Raw genomic sequence first — 21,152 nt, forward strand, 5'->3', positions numbered from 1 at the left:
GCCCTGACAATAAAATCAGTCTTAGCCTAGACACAGTGCAGAGGAGGCTGGTGAGAGGACGAGGACTCATAATAATGGCCGGAATGGAGAAACAATGTGTGTTGGCTACCATTCCATTCATTTTGTTCCAGCCATTACTATGAGCCTATCCTAGGATTTTGTAAAGTGATACTGGAGAGCAGAGGGAATTAATCCTGTAACTGAATTATTACATTTACGTCATTTAGCAGACGTTCTTATCCAGAGCGACTTACAAATTGGTGCATTCAATTATAGTTCTCAAATGTTTTAACTCAGAGCGTATGGACATCTGTAGCTTTGACTTACATTGTAGCGTAGACCTAGTCTACTACATGACGTGGCAAGGAGTTTGATGGTATCATTAACTTTATCTATAGTTTTTCGGTTCTTAGCATTTGGTATAAAAAATGTTTATATAATTTTATTATCTTGTGTGTGTGTATATATCATACAAAATAAAATAAAAGAAACGGTAGAAAAACTTAAATATACATTTTAATTACAGAACAAAGTATACTGTCCAAAAAAAGGCACTCGATTATTTAATGGGCAATACAGTAATTCAGAAGACTATCGGAGAAAGATTGATAAAACAGCATTCAATCTTGGACTTGTCATTTCAGAGAGCTATATTGACAGTTGTAATTTAATGTAGTTGATTATATTTACTGGGGACAGCAGACATGGAAGGAACTGTAGATATAAGTCTGAGCCTGGACCCTGACACAGCACAAACACCCCCCTTCAGGGGCGGAGTGGGACCAGAAATCGACCCTGGCATTTCCAACACACTGGCCCATTATTTTCCTTGAAGCTCCCACACCGGTAACATTTTTTTTTTTGCTTTAGGCCCTCATTAGTAGCCAAATAATGATTATTCTATGCAATAACCCCAATTTAGCCAGACCCTCTGGGCTAAAGATGGACTGGCCCATCTGGCATTGGCCTGAATTGCCCTATTGCCAGTCTGCCTCTGATCCCCTTGCACAGTGCCCAATGGAGGACAAGGAGAGGGAGTAGAGGTTACTTTCATTTGTCTGACTTATTTATTATTAGTTTGTGTGATCAGACAACCATTAGAATAACATCATTTACATTTTGTACAGGATACCTATTTGGCCTTGACGACTTTGTTAGATCCCTGAGCTAACGCCTAGGCTGTAAGTTGGTGCTTATGGCGTGTAGTGGACCTGGGTTCGAAACCCCAGTCGGTCACACAAAGTAGTAAAATGTTTAACATTTCTAGCATACAGGACCTGTACCACAGCACCACTTCAGGTTGGGAGGCGCTACTACAGGAGTAGCCTTTATAACAGGACAGTTCACCTGCAATAGAGGACTGCATTGCTATTACACAATACAGTATCTAGTCATCTCTTGACATGAAGACGGTTCTTCATCAGGGGATAAACACACAACAGAAGCATAAGAACAATAAGAGACATTGATTGATTTCACAATAAAAGCATAATTTCCAAAACAGTATCATCCTCATAATTTTACACTAAGAACATACAAAATAAATAATATAAATACACTTGTCTTTAAAAAAAAATCTCTTTCTTTCTTCAAGGACAGTGAACCCAGTGCAGGGTTAGGGCAAGACTAGATCCTCTCAAGCACCAGCAGAATTAAATATAATACCCGTCAGATAAATACCCTTTTCACACTATCGTATGTCCACCCTATCGTGCCAAACCAAACTGGCTCAGATATTTTCCTTTGGCATTGTCCTTTCCAGCACGGTTCCAACAAGAATGCTTAGCTCTGCTCAGCTAGACTCAAGTGTGTGAAGGATCAAACTATCTTTTAAAAGCACATGCAGTGCCACCAGAAAGTATTCACACCCCTTGACTTTTCCCACGTTGGTACAGCCTGAATTTAAAATGGATTAAATTGAGATGTTTTGTCACTGGCCTACACACAATACCCCATCATGTCAAAGTGGAATTGTGTTTTTCGAAAATGTGTACAAATTAATTAAAAATGAAAAGCTGAAATGTCTTGAGTCAAGTGTTCCCTTTGTTATGGCAAGCCTAAATAAGTTCAGGAGTAAATATTTGCTTAAGTTGCATGGACTTGCAATAATAGTGTTGAACATGATTTTTTTTTAATGACTACCCCATCTCTGTACCTCACACATACAATTGATCTGTAAGGTCCCACGGTCAAACAGTGAATTTCAAACACAGATTAAACCACAAAGGCCAGGGAGGTTATCCAATGCCTCGCAAAGGGCAGCTATTGGTAGATTTGGTAAAATAAAAAGCAAACATTGAATATCCCTTTGAGCATTGTGAAGTTCTTAATTACACTTTGGATGGTGTATCAATACACCCAGTCCCTATAAAGATACAGGTGTCCTTCCTAACTCAGTTGTCGGAGAGGAAGGAAACCACTCAGGGATTTCACCATGAGGCAAATGGTCACTTTAACAACAGTTAGTCTAATGGCTGTGATGGGAGCAAACTTCGGGACAAGTCTCTGAGTGGCCCAGCCAGAGCCCAGACTTGAGCCCGATCGAACATCTCTGGAGAGACCTGAAAATAGCTGTGCAGCGATGCTCCCCATCCAACCTGACAGAGCTTGAGGATCTGCAGAGAAGAATGGGAGAAACTCCCCAAATACAGGTGTGCCAAGCTCGTAGCGTCATACCCAAGAAGACTTGAGGCTGTAATCACTGCCAAAGGTGCTTCAACAAAGTACTGAGTAAAGGTTCTGAATACTTATGTAAACACAATATTTCAGGTTATTTTTAATACATTTGCAAAAACTTAACTTTTTGCTTTGTCATTATGGGGTATTGTGTGTAGATTGATTGGGGGGGGGGGGGGGGATAATCCATTTTAGAATAGGGCTAAAGTAAAATGTGGAAAGAGTCAAGGAGTCTGAATACTTTCTTAATCCACTGTCTGCCAGTTAATCTAACACAGGGGTGTCAAACTCAATCCACGGAGGGCCGAGTATCTGCAGATATTCACTCCCCCCTTTAAGCAGAGGTGGTCCTCTGTAGCTCAGCTGGTAGAGCACGGCGCTTGTAACGCCAAGGTAGTGGGTTCGATCCCCGGGACCACCCATACACACACAAAATGTATGCACGTATGACTAAGTCGCTTTGGATAAAAGCGTCTGCTAAATGGCATATTATTATTACATACGGCCCGGGGGAGGTTTGAGTAAAAGTAGTGTTGGGTTATTATTTTTTTAAGGGGGGGCGAACTCGATATACTTAAAAATGACTAAAACCAAATGGTAACTGTGTAGAAATAATAATGGAGCTACATTTATACAGTCCCTTGACTGTGTCCAGCTCGCTATTCATTACTGAAATTAAAGCTAGAAAGTCAGGGAGTATCGAATTCAAAACGAGGGTTAGAGGACTATCTTATTGCAAATTTTGACAGCGAGGAAATATACTTTCAGGATATATAAATATACCTCTGGACCTCGTTGAACACCGACTGCGGATCGGGGGGGAAAAATTAGTTTGACACCCCCGACTCAGAGTGACGCTCCGGAACTTTTGTATAATTTCAGCCAGTAGTTTTGAAAGTAGTGCTCATCCAATTGGGTACTACATCATCCATTTCATATGATATGTTACGTCCGCCAATGAGGGTGAGTTACCCAAAAGCTTTGTACGGTCTGTAGCACTGAGATCATCTTTCACAGGTTGCCGCCATTGGACGTGATCTTAGTGCTACCAAACCTTAAGGAAACTCACCCGCTGTTAATTTACTTTTGATAAAACTGAACCATTAAAAAGAATAGACCCACCATCTCTCTGTAACACAGCTCTCAGGTCAGTTTGAGCAGCTCAGACAGCAGTCCATAAAGGGGCAATCTGCAGTACAAACAAAGCATCACCCCGCAACTTTTGGTAAACAGCTGATGGATGGAGCTGGAGAAATGTAAACATAGACAGAGCTACGGATGCAAGGACTGACCGTCCATGAGAAAATTCTAGTTTTAACCATGTTTTGACGCTACTCAGTATTCGTCTACAATTACATTGTTTACAAAGAATTGAGTAAAACATTTTGTGTTCTGATGGGGGTTAAAGCAAGCGCATGAGGCATTTTATAAATTATATTATTCCAAAAACAAATGGGTAAATATATCATTATTTAAGTCAAATGATTTACCAATACCAGATTGTCCCTTTAATACCCAGTGACCTACAGAAGTTAGCCCTGTGTCTCATCTCATTTGGCTTTGGGGTGGTACTGCTTGGTTTCAGATTGCTTTTTGCCACCTGCACGTAACCGTCCGTTACAGAAGGCAACTTCTGTATTTCTGGTGGCCGTTCGATTCAAAGAACACACGGACATGGGGAAACTTCATAACAAAAAAATCAATGTTTACAAACGAAACTTTAAGATTCCAGTAGGAATGGAAGCTCTAGACTGCAGGATACATTGAACATTTAGGGAACAGTCTAGTCCAATCAGAACAGTCCAATCCACAAACAGGTAGTTCTCAACTGACTGTTCTGGGGCAAGGTGATAAACTACATCCATCCATCCCTCTCTATCTCCATCCCTCCATCCATCCATCCATCCATCCATCCATCCATCCCTCCCTCCCAGAATTGTTAGTAAGAGGCCACTGATGCTCTACCAATGCATTGCACAAGGAAAAGGGTTCAGGGCAGCACAAGATTAAGGAGCATGAGAACCATTCTGTGTCTCTGAGATTAGATACCATATATACACACACACACAACTGCTGCTCTCAGGTGGGAAGAGGGGTTGACCAGGGCCCTAGGCCAGCACCACCATGTTGGGGGGGGGGGTCCAGAAAATACAGCCATTTATTTTCCCCCCACTCAACTTTTTCACTCCGAGCAGGGCAGGGTACAGTACACTGGGGCAGTGGAGGGGCTGAGAGCACAAGGGGAACGAGGGGGGCTGGAGGTGGATAGCTTCATTTGGTCATCTTCACATTCCTTGACCTACTCAATCACTCATGCACACACGACATATCCTCTCTCCATTATTACCCTTCGCTCTCCACTCCTTCCTCATCCTCTTCCTCCCTTCCCCAGTCACTGTCCAGTAACCCCCTCCCCTCCTCAGTCATCGTCCAGGGCCTCGGTCTTGATGTCGCTGGGCACCCCTCCGGTCCGGGACAGAGCCAGGATGGTGTGGTTGACTGCAGCCATCTCCACAGCCAGAGAGATGGGGTCCTGGTGGTCCCCGTGACCAGTACCATCGTCCTGGAAGAAAGGGGAGAAACATAGATGTATAGTTCTATTTTATTTCAGTTTTTTTAAGTACATTGAATTAGAGGGCTGAGACTGATTTCTTCATCCCCCTTCATAGCACCCTCGCTGGCTTCTTGTCCGACTCACGCACACTCCCACAAGAACTGGGCCCGAACCCGACTGCAGTCCCGCAATGTTATTTTAGATGTATGTTACTCAGTTCGCTTTGCAGCCCCAGTCCCAGCAATTTTGCCACCCTAGGCAAGATCAAAATGTGGCTAAAAATATTGCCTGAGATTGACGTGGTATTATCAACCAATATGTTATACGTACACTACATGACCAAAAGTATGTGGACACCTGCTCGTTGAACATTAATTCCAAAATCATGGGCATTAATATGGAGTTGGTCCCCCCCTTTGCTGCTATAACAGCCTCCACTCTTCTGGGAAGGCTTTCCACTAGATGCTGGAACATTGCTGCGGGGACTTGCTTCCATTCAGCCAAAAGAGCATTAGTGAGGTCGGGCACTGATGTTGGGCGATTAGGCCTGGCTCGCAGTCGGTGTGTGTGTATATATAGTGTAGTTTGAAAGAGAGCAGTGTATATATATAGTGTAGTTTGAAAGAGAGCAGTGTGTATATATAGTGTAGTTTGAAAGAGAGCAGTGTATATATCGTGTAGTTTGAAAGAGAGCAGTGTGTATATATAGTGTAGTTTGAAAGAGAGCGGTGTGTATATATAGTGTAGTTTGAAAGAGAGCAGTGTGTATATATAGTGTAGTTTGAAAGAGAGCAGTGTGTATATATAGTGTAGTTTGAAAGAGAGCAGTGTGTATATATAGTGTAGTTTGAAAGAGAGCAGTGTGTATATATAGTGTAGTTTGAAAGAGAGCAGTGTGTGTATATATATATATAGTGTAGTTTGAAAGAGAGCAGTGTGTATATAGTGTAGTTTGAAAGAGAGCATTGTGTATATAGTGTGATATGAAAGAGAGCATTGTGTATATAGTGTAGTTTGAAAGAGAGCAGTGTGTATATCGTGTAGTTTGAAAGAGAGCAGTGTGTATATATATAGTGTAGTTTGAAAGAGAGCAGTGTGTATATATATAGTGTAGTTTGAAAGAGAGCAGTGTGTATATATATAGTGTAGTTTGAAAGAGAGCAGTGTGTATATATATAGTGTAGTTTGAAAGAGAGCAGTGTGTATATATATAGTGTAGTTTGAAAGAGAGCAGTGTGTATATATATAGTGTAGTTTGAAAGAGAGCAGTGTGTATATCGTGTAGTTTGAAAGAGAGCAGTGTGTATATATAGTGTAGTTTGAAAGAGAGCAGTGTGTATATAGTGTAGTTTGAAAGAGAGCAGTGTATATATATAGTGTAGTTTGAAAGAGAGCAGTGTGTATATATAGTGTAGTTTGAAAGAGAGCAGTGTGTATATATATAGTGTAGTTTGAAAGAGAGCAGTGTGTATATATATAGTGTAGTTTGAAAGAGAGCAGTGTGTATATCGTGTAGTTTGAAAGAGAGCAGTGTGTATATCGTGTAGTTTGAAAGAGAGTAGTGTGTATATAGTGTAGTTTGAAAGAGAGCAGTGTGTATATCGTGTAGTTTGAAAGAGAGCAGTGTGTATATAGTGTAGTTTGAAAGAGAGCAGTGTGTATATATAGTGTAGTTTGAAAGAGAGCAGTGTGTATATCGTGTAGTTTGAAAGAGAGCAGTGTGTATATATCGTGTAGTTTGAAAGAGAGCAGTGTATATATATAGTGTAGTTTGAAAGAGAGCAGTGTGTATATATATAGTGTAGTTTGAAAGAGAGCAGTGTGTATATATATAGTGTAGTTTGAAAGAGAGCAGTGTGTATATATATAGTGTAGTTTGAAAGAGAGCAGTGTGTATATATATAGTGTAGTTTGAAAGAGAGCAGTGTGTATATATATAGTGTAGTTTGAAAGAAAGCAGTGTATATATATAGTGTAGTTTGAAAGAGAGCAGTGTGTATATATAGTGTAGTTTGAAAGAGAGCAGTGTGTATATATAGTGTAGTTTGAAAGAGAGCAGTGTGTATATATATAGTGTAGTTTGAAAGAGAGCAGTGTGTATATATATAGTGTAGTTTGAAAGAGAGCAGTGTATATATATATATAGTGTAGTTTGAAAGAGAGCAGTGTGTATATATAGTGTAGTTTGAAAGAGAGCAGTGTGTATATATAGTGTAGTTTGAAAGAGAGCAGTGTGTATATATAGTGTAGTTTGAAAGAGAGCAGTGTGTATATCGTGTAGTTTGAAAGAGAGCAGTGTGTATATCGTGTAGTTTGAAAGAGAGCAGTGTGTATATATATATAGTGTAGTTTGAAAGAGAGCAGTGTGTATATCGTGTAGTTTGAAAGAGAGCAGTGTGTATATATAGTGTAGTTTGAAAGAGAGCAGTGTGTATATATATAGTGTAGTTTGAAAGAGAGCAGTGTGTATATATATATACAGTCATGGCCAAAATTGTTGGCACCCCTGAAATTTTTCCAGAAAATGAAGTATTTCTCACAGAAAAGTATTGAAATTACACATGTTTTGCTATGCACATGTTTATTTCCTTTGTGTGTATTGGAATAACACAAAAAAAACAGGAAAAAAGCAAATTTGACATAATTTCACACAAAACTCAAAAAATGGGCCGGACAAAATGATTGGCACCCTTAACTTAATATTTAGTTGCACACCCTTTGGAAAAAATAACTGAAATCAGTCGCTTCCTATAACCATCAATAAGCTTCTTACACCTCTCACCCGGAATTTTGGACCACTCTTCTTTTGCAAACTGCTCCAGGTCTCTCATATTGGATGGGTGCCTTTTCCCAACAGCAATTTTAAGATCTCTCCACAGGTGTTCAATGGGATTAAGATCTGGACTCATTGCTGGCCACTTCAGAACTCTCCAGCGCTTTGTTGCCATCCATTTCTGGGTGCTTTTTGAAGTATGTTTGGGGTCATTGTCCTGCTGGAAGACCCATGATCTCGGACGCAAACCCAGCTTTCTGACACTGGGCCCTACATTGCGACCCAAAATCCTTTGGTAATCCTCAGATTTCATGATGCCTTGCACACAGTCAAGGCACCCAGTGCCAGAGGCAGCAAAACAACCCCAAAACATCTTTGAACCTCCACCATATTTGACTGTAGGTACTGTGTTCTTTTCTTTGAAGGCTTCATTACATTTTCGGTAAACAGTAGAACGATGTGCTTTACCAAAAAGCTCTATCTTGGTCTCATCTGTCCATAAGACGTTCTCCCAGAAGGAATTTGGCTTACTCATGTACATTTTGGCAAACTGTAGTCTTGCTTTTTTATGTCTCTGTGTCAGCAGTGGGGTCCTCCTGGGTCTCCTGCCATAGCGTTTCATTTCATTCAAATTTCGACGTATAGTTCGCGCTGACACTGATGCACCCTGAGCCTGCAGGACAGCTTGAATTTCTTTGGAACTTGTTTGGGGCTGCTTATCCACCATCCGGACTATCCTGCGTTGCAACCTTTCATCAATTTTTCTCTTCCGTCCACGTCCAGGGAGATTAGCTACAGTGCCATGGGTTGCAAACTTCTTGATCATGTTGCGCACTGTGGACAAAGGAACATCTAGATCTCTGGAGATGGACTTGTAACCTTGAGATTGTTGATATTTTTCCACAATTTTGGTTCTCAAGTCCTCAGACAGTTCTCTTTTCCTCTTTCTGTTCTCCATGCTTAGTGTGGCACACACAGAAACACAATGCAAAGACTGAGTCAACTTCTCTCCTTTTTATCTGCTTTCAGGTGTGATTTTTAGATTGCCCACACCTGTTACTTGCCCCAGGTGAGTTTAAAGGAGCATCACATGCTTGGAACAAACTTATTTATCCACAATTTTGAAAGGGTGCCAATAACTTTGTCCGGCCCATTTTTTTAGTTTTGTGTGAAATTATGTCAAATTTGCTTTTTTCCTGTTTTTTTTTGTGTTATTCCAATACACACAAAGGAAATAAACATGTGCATAGCAAAACATGTGTAATTTCAATACTTTTCTGTGAGAAATACTTCATTTTCTGGAAAAATTTCAGGGGTGCCAACAATTTTGGCCATGACTGTATAGTGTAGTTTGAAAGAGAGCAGTGTGTATATATATATATAGTGTAGTTTGAAAGAGAGCAGTGTGTATATATCGTGTAGTTTGAAAGAGAGCAGTGTGTATATATATAGTGTAGTTTGAAAGAGAGCAGTGTGTATATATAGTGTAGTTTGAAAGAGAGCAGTGTATATATAGTGTAGTTTGAAAGAGAGCAGTGTGTATATCGTGTCGTTTGAAAGAGAGCAGTGTGTATATATAGTGTCGTTTGAAAGAGAGCAGTGTGTATATATAGTGTCGTTTGAAAGAGAGCAGAGTGTATATATAGTGTCGTTTGAAAGAGAGCAGAGTGTATATATAGTGTAGTTTGAAAGAGAGCAGTGTGTATATATATAGTGTAGTTTGAAAGAGAGCAGTGTGTATATATATATAGTGTAGTTTGAAAGAGAGCAGTGTGTATATATCGTGTAGTTTGAAAGAGAGCAGTGTGTATATATCGTGTAGTTTGAAAGAGAGCAGTGTGTATATATCGTGTAGTTTGAAAGAGAGCAGTGTGTATATATAGTGTAGTTTGAAAGAGAGCAGTGTGTATATATAGTGTAGTTTGAAAGAGAGCAGTGTGTATATAGTGTAGTTTGAAAGAGAGCAGTGTGTATATAGTGAAGTTTGAAAGAGAGCAGTGTGTATATATATAGTGTAGTTTGAAAGAGAGCAGTGTGTATATATCGTGTAGTTTGAAAGAGAGCAGTGTGTATATCGTGTAGTTTGAAAGAGAGCAGTGTGTATATATCGTGTAGTTTGAAAGAGAGCAGTGTGTATATATCGTGTAGTTTGAAAGAGAGCAGTGTGTATATATCGTGTAGTTTGAAAGAGAGCAGTGTGTATATATAGTGTAGTTTGAAAGAGAGCAGTGTGTATATATAGTGTAGTTTGAAAGAGAGCAGTGTGTATATATAGTGTAGTTTGAAAGAGAGCAGTGTGTATATATAGTGTAGTTTGAAAGAGAGCAGTGTGTATATATAGTGTAGTTTGAAAGAGAGCAGTGTGTATATATAGTGTAGTTTGAAAGAGAGCAGTGTGTATATATTGTGTAGTTTGAAAGAGAGCAGTGTGTATATATAGTGTAGTTTGAAAGAGAGCAGTGTGTATATATAGTGTAGTTTAAAAGAGAGCAGTGTGTATATATAGTGTAGTTTGAAAGAGAGCAGTGTGTATATATAGTGTAGTTTGAAAGAGAGCAGTGTGTATATATAGTGTAGTTTGAAAGAGAGCAGTGTGTATATATCGTGTAGTTTGAAAGAGAGCAGTGTGTATATATAGTGTAGTTTGAAAGAGAGCAGTGTGTATATATCGTGTCGTTTGAAAGAGAGCAGTGTGTATATATAGTGTCGTTTGAAAGAGAGCAGTGTGTATATATAGTGTAGTTTGAAAGAGAGCAGTGTGTATATATATATAGTGTAGTTTGAAAGAGAGCAGTGTGTATATATATAGTGTAGTTTGAAAGAGAGCAGTGTGTATATATATAGTGTAGTTTGAAAGAGAGCAGTGTGTATATATCGTGTCGTTTGAAAGAGAGCAGTGTGTATATATAGTGTCGTTTGAAAGAGAGCAGTGTGTATATATAGTGTAGTTTGAAAGAGAGCAGTGTGTATATATATAGTGTAGTTTGAAAGAGAGCAGTGTGTATATATAGTGTAGTTTGAAAGAGAGCAGTGTGTATATATAGTGTAGTTTGAAAGAGAGCAGTGTGTATATATATAGTGTAGTTTGAAAGAGAGCAGTGTGTATATATATATAGTGTAGTTTGAAAGAGAGCAGTGTGTATATATCGTGTAGTTTGAAAGAGAGCAGTGTATATATATATATAGTGTAGTTTGAAAGAGAGCAGTGTGTATATATATAGTGTAGTTTGAAAGAGAGCAGTGTGTATATATAGTGTAGTTTGAAAGAGCAGTGTATATATAGTGTCGTTTGAAAGAGAGCAGTGTGTATATATAGTGTAGTTTGAAAGAGAGCAGTGTGTATATATAGTGTCGTTTGAAAGAGAGCAGTGTATATATAGTGTCGTTTGAAAGAGAGCAGTGTGTATATATAGTGTCGTTTGAAAGAGAGCAGTGTGTATATATATAGTGTAGTTTGAAAGAGAGCAGTGTGTATATATATAGTGTAGTTTGAAAGAGAGCAGTGTGTATATATATAGTGTAGTTTGAAAGAGAGCAGTGTGTATATATATAGTGTAGTTTGAAAGAGAGCAGTGTGTATATATATAGTGTAGTTTGAAAGAGAGCAGTGTGTATATATATAGTGTAGTTTGAAAGAGAGCAGTGTGTATATATAGTGTAGTTTGAAAGAGAGCAGTGTGTATATATAGTGTAGTTTGAAAGAGAGCAGTGTGTATATATAGTGTAGTTTGAAAGAGAGCAGTGTGTATATATAGTGTAGTTTGAAAGAGAGCAGTGTGTATATATAGTGTAGTTTGAAAGAGAGCAGTGTGTATATATAGTGTAGTTTGAAAGAGAGCAGTGTGTATATATATAGTGTAGTTTGAAAGAGAGCAGTGTGTATATATAGTGTAGTTTGAAAGAGAGCAGTGTGTATATATAGTGTAGTTTGAAAGAGAGCAGTGTGTATATATAGTGTAGTTTGAAAGAGAGCAGTGTGTATATATAGTGTAGTTTGAAAGAGAGCAGTGTGTATATATCGTGTAGTTTGAAAGAGAGCAGTGTGTATATATAGTGTAGTTTGAAAGAGAGCAGTGTGTATATATATAGTGTAGTTTGAAAGAGAGCAGTGTGTATATATAGTGTAGTTTGAAAGAGAGCAGTGTGTATATATATAGTGTTGTTTGAAAGAGAGCAGTGTGTATATATAGTGTAGTTTGAAAGAGAGCAGTGTGTATATATAGTGTAGTTTGAAAGAGAGCAGTGTGTATATATAGTGTAGTTTGAAAGAGAGCAGTGTGTATATATAGTGTAGTTTAAAAGTGTTGGGGAGAAATAAAATAGGAATGTGGACACAGAGCTCTGAATAACTTTTAGGAGCGGGACGATTTGCAGGCAGATTAAAATACGTTATCAATATTTATTTTCAGTCGATGTTGGAGGCTGTAGTTTAGGCTCCATCATTCATTTTCATGGAAAGACAACAGCGCTGTGCTTCTATGCCAGTGCATTCCGAAAGTATTCAGACGCCTTGACTTTTCCCACATTTTGTTACGTTACAGCCTTATTCTGAAATTGATTCAATTGTTTTTTTTCCACCTCAATCTACACACAATACCCCATTATGACAAATCAAAAACATGTTTTTAGAAACGTTTGCAAATTTTTTAACAAAATAAAAAACAGATCATATTTACATATGTATTCAGACCCTTTACTCTGTACTTTGTTGAAGCACCTTTGGCAGAGATTACAGCCTCGAGTATTCTTGGGTATGACGCTACAAGTTTGGCACACCTGTATTTGGGGAGTTTCTCCTATTCTTCTCTGCAGATCATCTCAAGCTCTGTCAGGTTGGATGGCGAGCGTCGCTGCACAGCTATTTTCAGGTCTCTCCAGAGATGTTCGATCGGGTTCAAATCCGGGCTTTGGCTGTGCCACTCAAGGACATTCAGAGACTTGTCCCGAACCTTCGCCCCAGTCTGAGGTCCTGAGCGCTCTGGAGCAGGTGTTCGTCAAGGATCTCTCTGTACTTTGCTCCGTTCATCTTTCCCTCGATCCTGACTAGTCTCCCAGTCCCTGCCCCTGAAAAACATCCCCACATCATGATGCTGCCACCACCATGCTTCACCGTAGGGATGGTGCCAGGTTTCCTCCAGACGTGATGCTTGGCATTCAGGCCAAAGAGTTCAATCTTGGTTTCGTCAGACCGGAGAATCTTGTTTTTTGGCAAACTCCAAGCAGGCTGTCGTGCCTTTTACTGAGGAGTGGCTTCCGTCAGGCCACTCTACCATAAAGGCCTGATTGGTGGAGTGCTGCAGACATGGTTGTCCTTCTGGAAGGTTCTCCCATCTCCACAGAGGAACTCTGGAGCTCTGTCAGAGTGACCATCGGGTTCTTGGTCACCTCCCTGACCAAGGCCCTTCTTCACCGATTGCTCAGTTTTTCTTGGTGGTTCCAAACTTCTTCCATTTAAGAATGATGGAGGCCACTGTGTTCTCGGGGACCTTCAATGCTGCAGAAATGTTTTGGTACCCTTGCCCAGATCTGTGCCTCAACACAATCCCATCTCTGAGCTCTACAGACAATTCCTCATGGCTTGGTTTTTCCTCTGACATGCACGTGCCTTTCCAAATCATGTCCAATCAATTGAACTTACCACAGGTGGACTCCAATCAAGTTGTAGTAACATCAAGGATGATCAATGGAAACAGGATGCACCCGAGCTCAATTTCGAGTCTCATAGCAAAGGGTCTGAATACTTATGTACATAAGGTACAGTACCAGTCAAAAGTTTGGACACCTATTCATTCCAGGGTTTCTTTATTTTTACTATTTTCTACATTGTAGAATAATAGTGAAGACAACTATGAAATAACACACATGGAATCATGTAGTAACCAAAAAAGTGTTAAACAAATCAAGTGTGCAAAGCTGTCAAAGGCAAAGGGTGGCTACTTTGAAGAATCTAAAATATATTTTGATTTGTTTAACACTTTTTGGTTACTACATGATTCCATATGTGTTATTTCATAGTTTAAGTCTATACTATTATTCTACAATGTAGAAAATAGTTTATAAAAAAAAAAAATCCTTGAATGAGTAGGTGTCCAAACTATTTTTGTTTGTTTAAATTTGCAAAAATGTCTAAACCTGTTTTTGCTTTGTCATTATGGGGTAGTGTGTGTAGATTGATGAGGAAAAAAAGTAAATGTACACCATTTTAGAATAAGGCTGTAACGTAACAAAATGTGGAAAAAGTCAAGGGGTCTGAATACGGCGGCAGGTAGCTTAGTGGTTAAGAGCGTTGTACCAGTAACCGAAAGGTCGCTGGTTCTAATCCCCGAGCCGACTAGGTGAAAAATCTGTCGATGTGCCCTTGAGCAAGGCACTTAACCCTAATTGCTCTTGTAAGTCGCTCTGGATAAGAGCGTCTGCTAAATGACAAGGCGCTGTCTAGCCTACAGGCTATATCATTTGATCTCAGCTCCAACAAAAGACAGGAGTGATGGTAGGGCTGGGCGACATTTACATTTTTTTCAAACTTATGGGCGATTCAAGATATCTAAATTTGTTTGTTTTCTCTAAATAAGCTTTGTTGTACAATTTAATAATAATAATAATGCCATTTAGCAGACGCTTTTATCCAAAGCGACTTAGTCATGCGTTTTTTTTTGTATGGGTGGTCCCGGGAGTCAAACCCACTACCCTGGCGTTACAAGCACCGTGCTCTACCAGCTGAGCTACAGAGGACCACATTTAAAGGCCAAATACACTGCATTTCAAACAGTCAGCAATAATATAAAGAATTCAGGGTTTGTGAAATTCTACTACTACTACTAAGAACCATGCATCCTTTTTCTTTTAATGTTTCATTTGGAGCACCATATAAAATTTAGGAGTACCCCAACATTTTTTTAGATATAGCCTACATTGTGCCTATATGAATCCTACTTACTTTAGGAGCACATCTCAGGAAGAAGATATCAAGTTTCCTTTCTGTGCCACCAAATGTTTGCATATACTGGTAAAGATACCAGGTTGTTAGTAGGGCTGCACGATATGGGCAAAAAAATCTAATTGTGATTTTAACCAAATACTGCGATTTCACTTACGATATACAGTCAAACTTAAAATAATAGCCTGTGCATTTAATTGCTTCCCTGAACACAACAGCCGGTTATTAGAGACGGGCTTCTATTTGAGCCAGGCGTCTTATTTCCTTATTGCACACAGCTTTTGCTCATTTGCATAGTTAATTGTTTAATTCCAGCATTTTTATAAATTTCTTCATTTCCACACTGTCACATTTCTTTTATATTCGTATGCCTCTATAAAAATAGTGACTGTGCATTTTCAGCAATTCACGGCTCATTTCTATGGGTCTGTACTTCCAAAGTTGACAGTTTTTGTGCTTGCTAGCTAGCAGTTCTCAGCTGTTAGCAGGTAATGGCTAGCAGTGGTGGGGAGTTAATGATTAATGTGTTGTTCTTAATGCTTCAAAATTGTATCTATCTATCGTTTTAGTATTTTTAATTTTTTTACCCCTGTTTTCTCCCCAATTTCGATCTTGTCTCATCTCTACAACTCCCCAACGGGCTTGGGAGGCGAAGGTCGTGTCATGTGTCCTCCGAAACATGACCCGCCTACCCGCGCCTCTTAACACCCGCCCGCACCAATGTGTCGGAGGAAACACCGTTCACCTGACGACCGAGGTCAGCCTGCAGGAGCCCGGCCCGCCACAAGGAGTTGATAGAGCGCCCCCTGTCCAAACCCTCCCCAGACGACACTGGGCCAATCGTGCGCCGCCCTATAGGACTCCCGATCACGGCCGGTTGTGATACAGCTGGGATCGAACCCGGGTCTGTAGTGACGCCTCTAGCACTGCGATGCTGCGCCAGTCGGGAGGCCAAAATGATATTTTTTACTCTTGATGAAGTACCGTTTGCTCATTTCCGTAATGTGATCTCATCTACAGTAACGTGGATCTGATTACCGACATGCATCAATTAAAATATTCCTAGAATAATATTACAGAATTCAAAATTTTAGCTGTGCATAAAATGTGTAATTTGCTCTTTAGATGTGTACTTTTTTAAATACGAATTTAAAACAGAAATTATATTAACATGTCACAAATTCTGGCAATGAGAACTGATTAAAATAAATACACTGAGTATACAAAACATTAGGAACACATGCTCTTTCCATGACAGACTAACCAGGTGAAAGCTATCATCCCTTGACGTCCCTTGTTAAATCCACTCCAATCAGTGTAGATGAAGGGGAGGAGACAGGTTAAAGAAGGATTTCTAAGCCTTGGGACAATTGAGACATGGATTGTGTGTGTGTGCCATTCAGAGGGTGAATGGGCAAGACAAAAAATTGTACATGCGTTTGAACGGGGTACGGTAGTAGGTACCAGGCGCACTGGTTTGTGTCAAGAACTGCAACGCTGCTGGGTTTTTCACGCTCAACAGTTTCCCGTGTGTATCAAGAATGGTCCACAACCCAAAGGACATCCAGCCAACTTGACAACCGTGGGAAGCATTGGAGTCAACATGGGCCAGCATCCCTGTGGAACGCATTCGACACCTTGTAGAGTCCATGCTCCGACGAATTGAGGCTGTTCTGAGGGCAAAAGGGGGTGCAACTCAATATTAGAAAGGTGTTCCTAATGTTTGGTATACTCAGTGTATTTAAAATCAAAATGTCCTTTTATGAAATATTGTTGTAATGACTCTCCTGTGTCTTAGACAATTAAACATTTAACATTTTCACCTTTTATGTATTTTTTCTAACTTTACAAGTGATACAGTAATGAGATTATTTTGTGCATGGTCTTAGAACATGTGTAAAAACAATTTAAATCTGAACAGTTAAGATTATTAATTTAACAGACAATTAGAGATGGTATTTTATCCATTACAAAAAAAAGTATTTCCAAAATGTACCAAGATTAATACCAAGTTTGTGAGAATCACCCCACACCCTTCTGTCTCTGTTTGAAAAGCCTGTTAGCCTGTCCACTTTGTTCAGATGTTGAAATCAAGAGGCCTACCTTATCGCAGAATGAGTTGCCAATTCCTTATAATTGTGTTTTATGCATATTGCACATTTTTAAAAACAGACTAGACAGCTAGTATAACTGTCTTTTAGCTAGAATGCTGCTACTTGGTACCACAATGCTGCACGCAACAAACTGAGCATTCATTTTCCAGAATCAATGTTCATTGATACATGAAAAGGGTATTGTTTGAAATGTTAACTTCTCCTCTATTACAGTGAAATAATGTGTCCATCCTGACTGATTCTGTTGGACCAAACTTCAACCGCTTGTCAGAGATTAAGTTTTATCTTTGTTGTTGTTGAGTGGCAGGGGGAGGGGCTTTGTGTGTGTGTAATCAGAGAGGAAGAGGCTAAGCAAGACGTTTCACTCTCGCCAAAATCTGTGCGTTTCTATAGGCTTCCCGACTTTGGGACAACGACTCCCATTGTTAGGGCGGAGACATGAGCGTCTCGTCATTTATATACAGATCTCTGGTGTGAATGGGAAGGTGTACACAGCACAGAAGAGCGAAGGAGTCCAGACCAGAAAAAGGAGACCAGACCAACAAGACAACACGAGAACAAGCGGACAAACGATCGTAAAAAAATTAATAAAAGTAAACTTGATTCTTGCGATACAGGCATTTGGAATATCGTGCAAAAATATACATTCAAATTAATCGAATTAATTTGATATATCGCCCAGCCCTAAGAGGTAGGATAGTGAAATGTAATCAGCCTGTGTGACTAAGAGGCGGTTTTAATACACTAGATACATACAAAACAGAAATGCAACTGTTCGAAAAAATCAGTGGGACTAAAATATTTTCTTCCCAAAGTTGTCCCGACTGCCCGCTCCCGCCTGTAGCATGAAAAATGCCAACCGCGCCACAATGATATCTGTCAGGGCCCGTGGGTCCCGTTGACATCCCGCAAGAACGCAGCGCTCTACTTTGAGTTGCATTCGTGTCAGAAATGTGCTAAATAAATACAGTTTGATTTGCCCCTGGTTCTGGCTCCATACCTGTGTGGGTGAAGTGGGCTCCAGCCTGTAGAAGCCAAAGGGTCTGGCCATGGGTCTCTTGTCGAAGTAGGGCAGGTCACAGGCCTGTTCTGTGTAGTCCCCCCCATCGATGTCGTCGCTGTTGGAGTGGCCTCCAGGACTCTGAACGTCTATCCCATGGCTCTCCAGGATTGTGGCTTCTTGGGAAAAAACAGAGCGCCGGTTATTATGACACAAAAAAAACATTCCATACCCCAGGACACTTCAACTGGTGACTGACTATCCAGGAGGACAAAGAAAAAAGGCTTACGTTTCGGCATAATAGCCTTCATCGGAGCCTTATGACGCGTCTGACCTAGTCAACTCCACCACATCTTCCTCAGTGTTACTGTCTGTGACCTCCAGCCAGGTGAAAAGGTCATGACCCCCAGTGGATGGTTGTGTCACTACAATAACAATCTTTTCATCTGTCATGACTCTCCTGGCTGAGGACCCAAAGGCCTCAGATCAGCTTGGCAATTGGCTGACAACAACCAGACCCTCTCACCCACAGAAGAGGGGAAGGGGGGCTGGGCCAGTTTTGACACCTTAACGCTCGGTCGTAAATTAGGCAGGAAGGGTATCTCTCCCTTGCCCCTCAGTATTGGTAAAGGAATGTGCTTTGTCTCCAGAAGACTTTTGCCGCCAAAACTTTTACGTCCAAAAAGTGAACACTGGATCAATATTTCCAACATCAGAATGTGGGGAATGGTCAGTGGGGATCTAAAGAATAATCATGTCATATTTAAATTTTTTGGGAAAGTATACACATTTCTGTCGTTGTGTATAATGAATGAATAATTATGAAAGTATTTTTGGTAAGATAGGAATGTGATTCGTTTTCTAACGAGATCATCAGGTTTTCATGTAAACTATGCACATTGACTAGCCACACACCAAGTGAGCACAGACGGCGTGAAGGAATGCCCCCTTTTTACCCGAGGATAAAAAGCCTTGGTAACGAAATTTTACATTAGACCAGCAGACGTGAAGCGTGAGCTAAACGTTACAAATGGTTGAAACTCAGACCAGAAAGCGTGGAGCTGTGGCTACACGGCTTAAAAAGGGTTAGACCTTTTGAATCTCTACACGAGGTGAAGAAATTCACTAGACCAAAAAGCATGTGCAGTCTGCAGTTTGTGCATGTAAAGTGATCTAGAACTTTGACTAACCACACGGAGGTGGGAGGAAGAAGATCCCATCACAGACAATCACGGGTGCATCCGAGTATCTGTTCTGTGAACCCTCCACTCCAAGCCAGGAGAACTTAAGGACATTGTGACCTCTGGTGGACAACCAGAGCCTTACACCCATCGACCCCCTTTCCCCACAGAAGCAGTGATTTGGTTTCAACAGAGGGAAGACGAACAAAGACACGTAAATACATTCATGACTTCTTCTCCGAACGGGCGGTGGTTAGGGTGCTAAGTATTCTGATTACTGTTGAGCGTAGTTTCCAAATGTATGTACGATAAGTTTGACTCTCTTTGTCCCCCTCTCCCTCCTCTTTTATCTACCCCTCCTTTTCCTTTGATAACTAAGCAGTCATGTTAGTCCACTAGGGACTTTTTCTAATGTATTAAGCATGTATGTATTTCTGTGTTATTATTTAGTTAGCTAGTAAATAAATAATTAAGCCAATTTGTGTAGTGCTGAACCATAAGTAAAGCTGAGGTTCTTGCGGATCCAAGGAGTATGCGAAGTTCAGAATGAGACTGATATGAGGTAATGATTAATAAGTGACTTATTGATATAACACACTACCAGTCAAGTTTAGACACACCTACTCAATAGAGGGTTTTTCTTTATTTTTACTATTTTCTACATTGTAGAATAATAGTGAAGACATCAAAACTATGAAATAACACATATGGAATCATGTAGTAACCAAACATGTGTTAAACAAATCAAAATATATTTTATATTTGAGATTCTTCAAATAGCCACCGTTTGCCTTTGACAGCTTTGCACACTCTTGGCATTCTCTCAACCAGCTTCATGAGGTAGTCACCTGGAATGCGGGGGGGGGGGGGGGTATACGGGGGGTATACAGAGGATAGCCCTATTTGGTAAAAGACCAAGTCCATATTATGGTAAGAACAGCTCAAATAAGCAAAGAGAAATGACAGTCCATCATTACTTTAAGACATGAAGGTCAGTCAATATGGAACATTTCAAGAACTTTGAAAGTTTCTTCAAGCGCAGTTGCAAAAACCATAAAACGCTATGATGAAATTGGCTCTCAAGAGGACCGCCACAGGAATGGAAGACCCAGTTACCTCTGCTGCAGAGGATAAGTTCATTAGAGTTAACAAACTCAGAAATTGCAGCCCAAATAAATGCTTCACAGAGTTCAAGTAACAGACATCGCAACATCAACTGTTCAGAGGGGACTGTGTGAATCAGGCCTTCATGGTCGAATTGCTGAAAAGAAACCACTACTAAAGGACACAAATAATAAGAAGAGACCTGCTTGGGTCAAGAAACACGAGCAATGGACATTAGACCGGTGGAAATTTGTCCTTTGGTCTGGAGTCCAATTTGGAGATTTTTGGTTTCAACCGCCGTGTCTTTGTGAGACGTGGTGTGGGTGAACGGATGATCTCTGCATGTGTAGTTCCCACCGTAAAGCATGGAGGAGGAGGTGTTATGGTGTGGGGGTGCTTTGCTGGTGACACTGTCTGTGATTTATTTAGAATTCAAGGCACACTTAACCAGCATGGCTACCACTGCATTCTGCAGCGATACGCCATCCCATCTGGTTTGGGCTTAGTGGGACTATCATTAGTTTTTCAACAGGACAATGACCCAACACACCTCCAGGCTGTGGAAGGGCTATTTTACCAAGAAGGAGAGTGATGGGGGTGCTGCATCAGATGACCTGACATCCACAATCCCCCGACCTCAACCCAATTGAGATGGTTTGGGATGAGTCGGACTGCAGAGTGAAGGAAAAGCAGCCAACAAGTGCTCAGCATATGTGGGAACTCCAAGACTGTTGGAATAAGCATTCCTCATGAAGCTGTTTGATAGAATGCCAACAGTGTGCAAAGCTGTCATCAAGTCAAAGGGTGGCTATT

General features: G+C 40.3%; 1 protein-coding gene across 3 annotated transcripts in view; it reads right to left on the reverse strand.

The window, feature by feature from the left end:
- Positions 1-496: 496 nt before the first annotated feature.
- LOC311108338 (homeobox-containing protein 1-like) overlaps positions 497-21,152 on the reverse strand; it is a 47,763-nt gene continuing 27,107 nt past the window's right edge. For 2 of the 3 annotated variants that reach the window (XM_084150965.1, XM_084150967.1), the window contains 2 exons: positions 18,055-18,233; positions 497-5,239 (listed from right to left, as the gene is read on the reverse strand). In XM_084150965.1, coding sequence (XP_084007091.1) covers positions 5,096-5,239; positions 18,055-18,233 — 323 coding nt within the window. In that variant the 3' untranslated portion in view covers positions 497-5,095. The remainder of the gene's footprint in view (positions 5,240-18,054; positions 18,234-21,152) is intronic. The other variant, XM_084150966.1, reaches the window with a different exon arrangement.

This window comes from Coregonus lavaretus (genome assembly GCF_964263955.1).
Source record: "Coregonus lavaretus genome assembly, chromosome: 33".
NCBI classification, from domain to species: Eukaryota; Metazoa; Chordata; class Actinopteri; order Salmoniformes; family Salmonidae; genus Coregonus; species Coregonus lavaretus.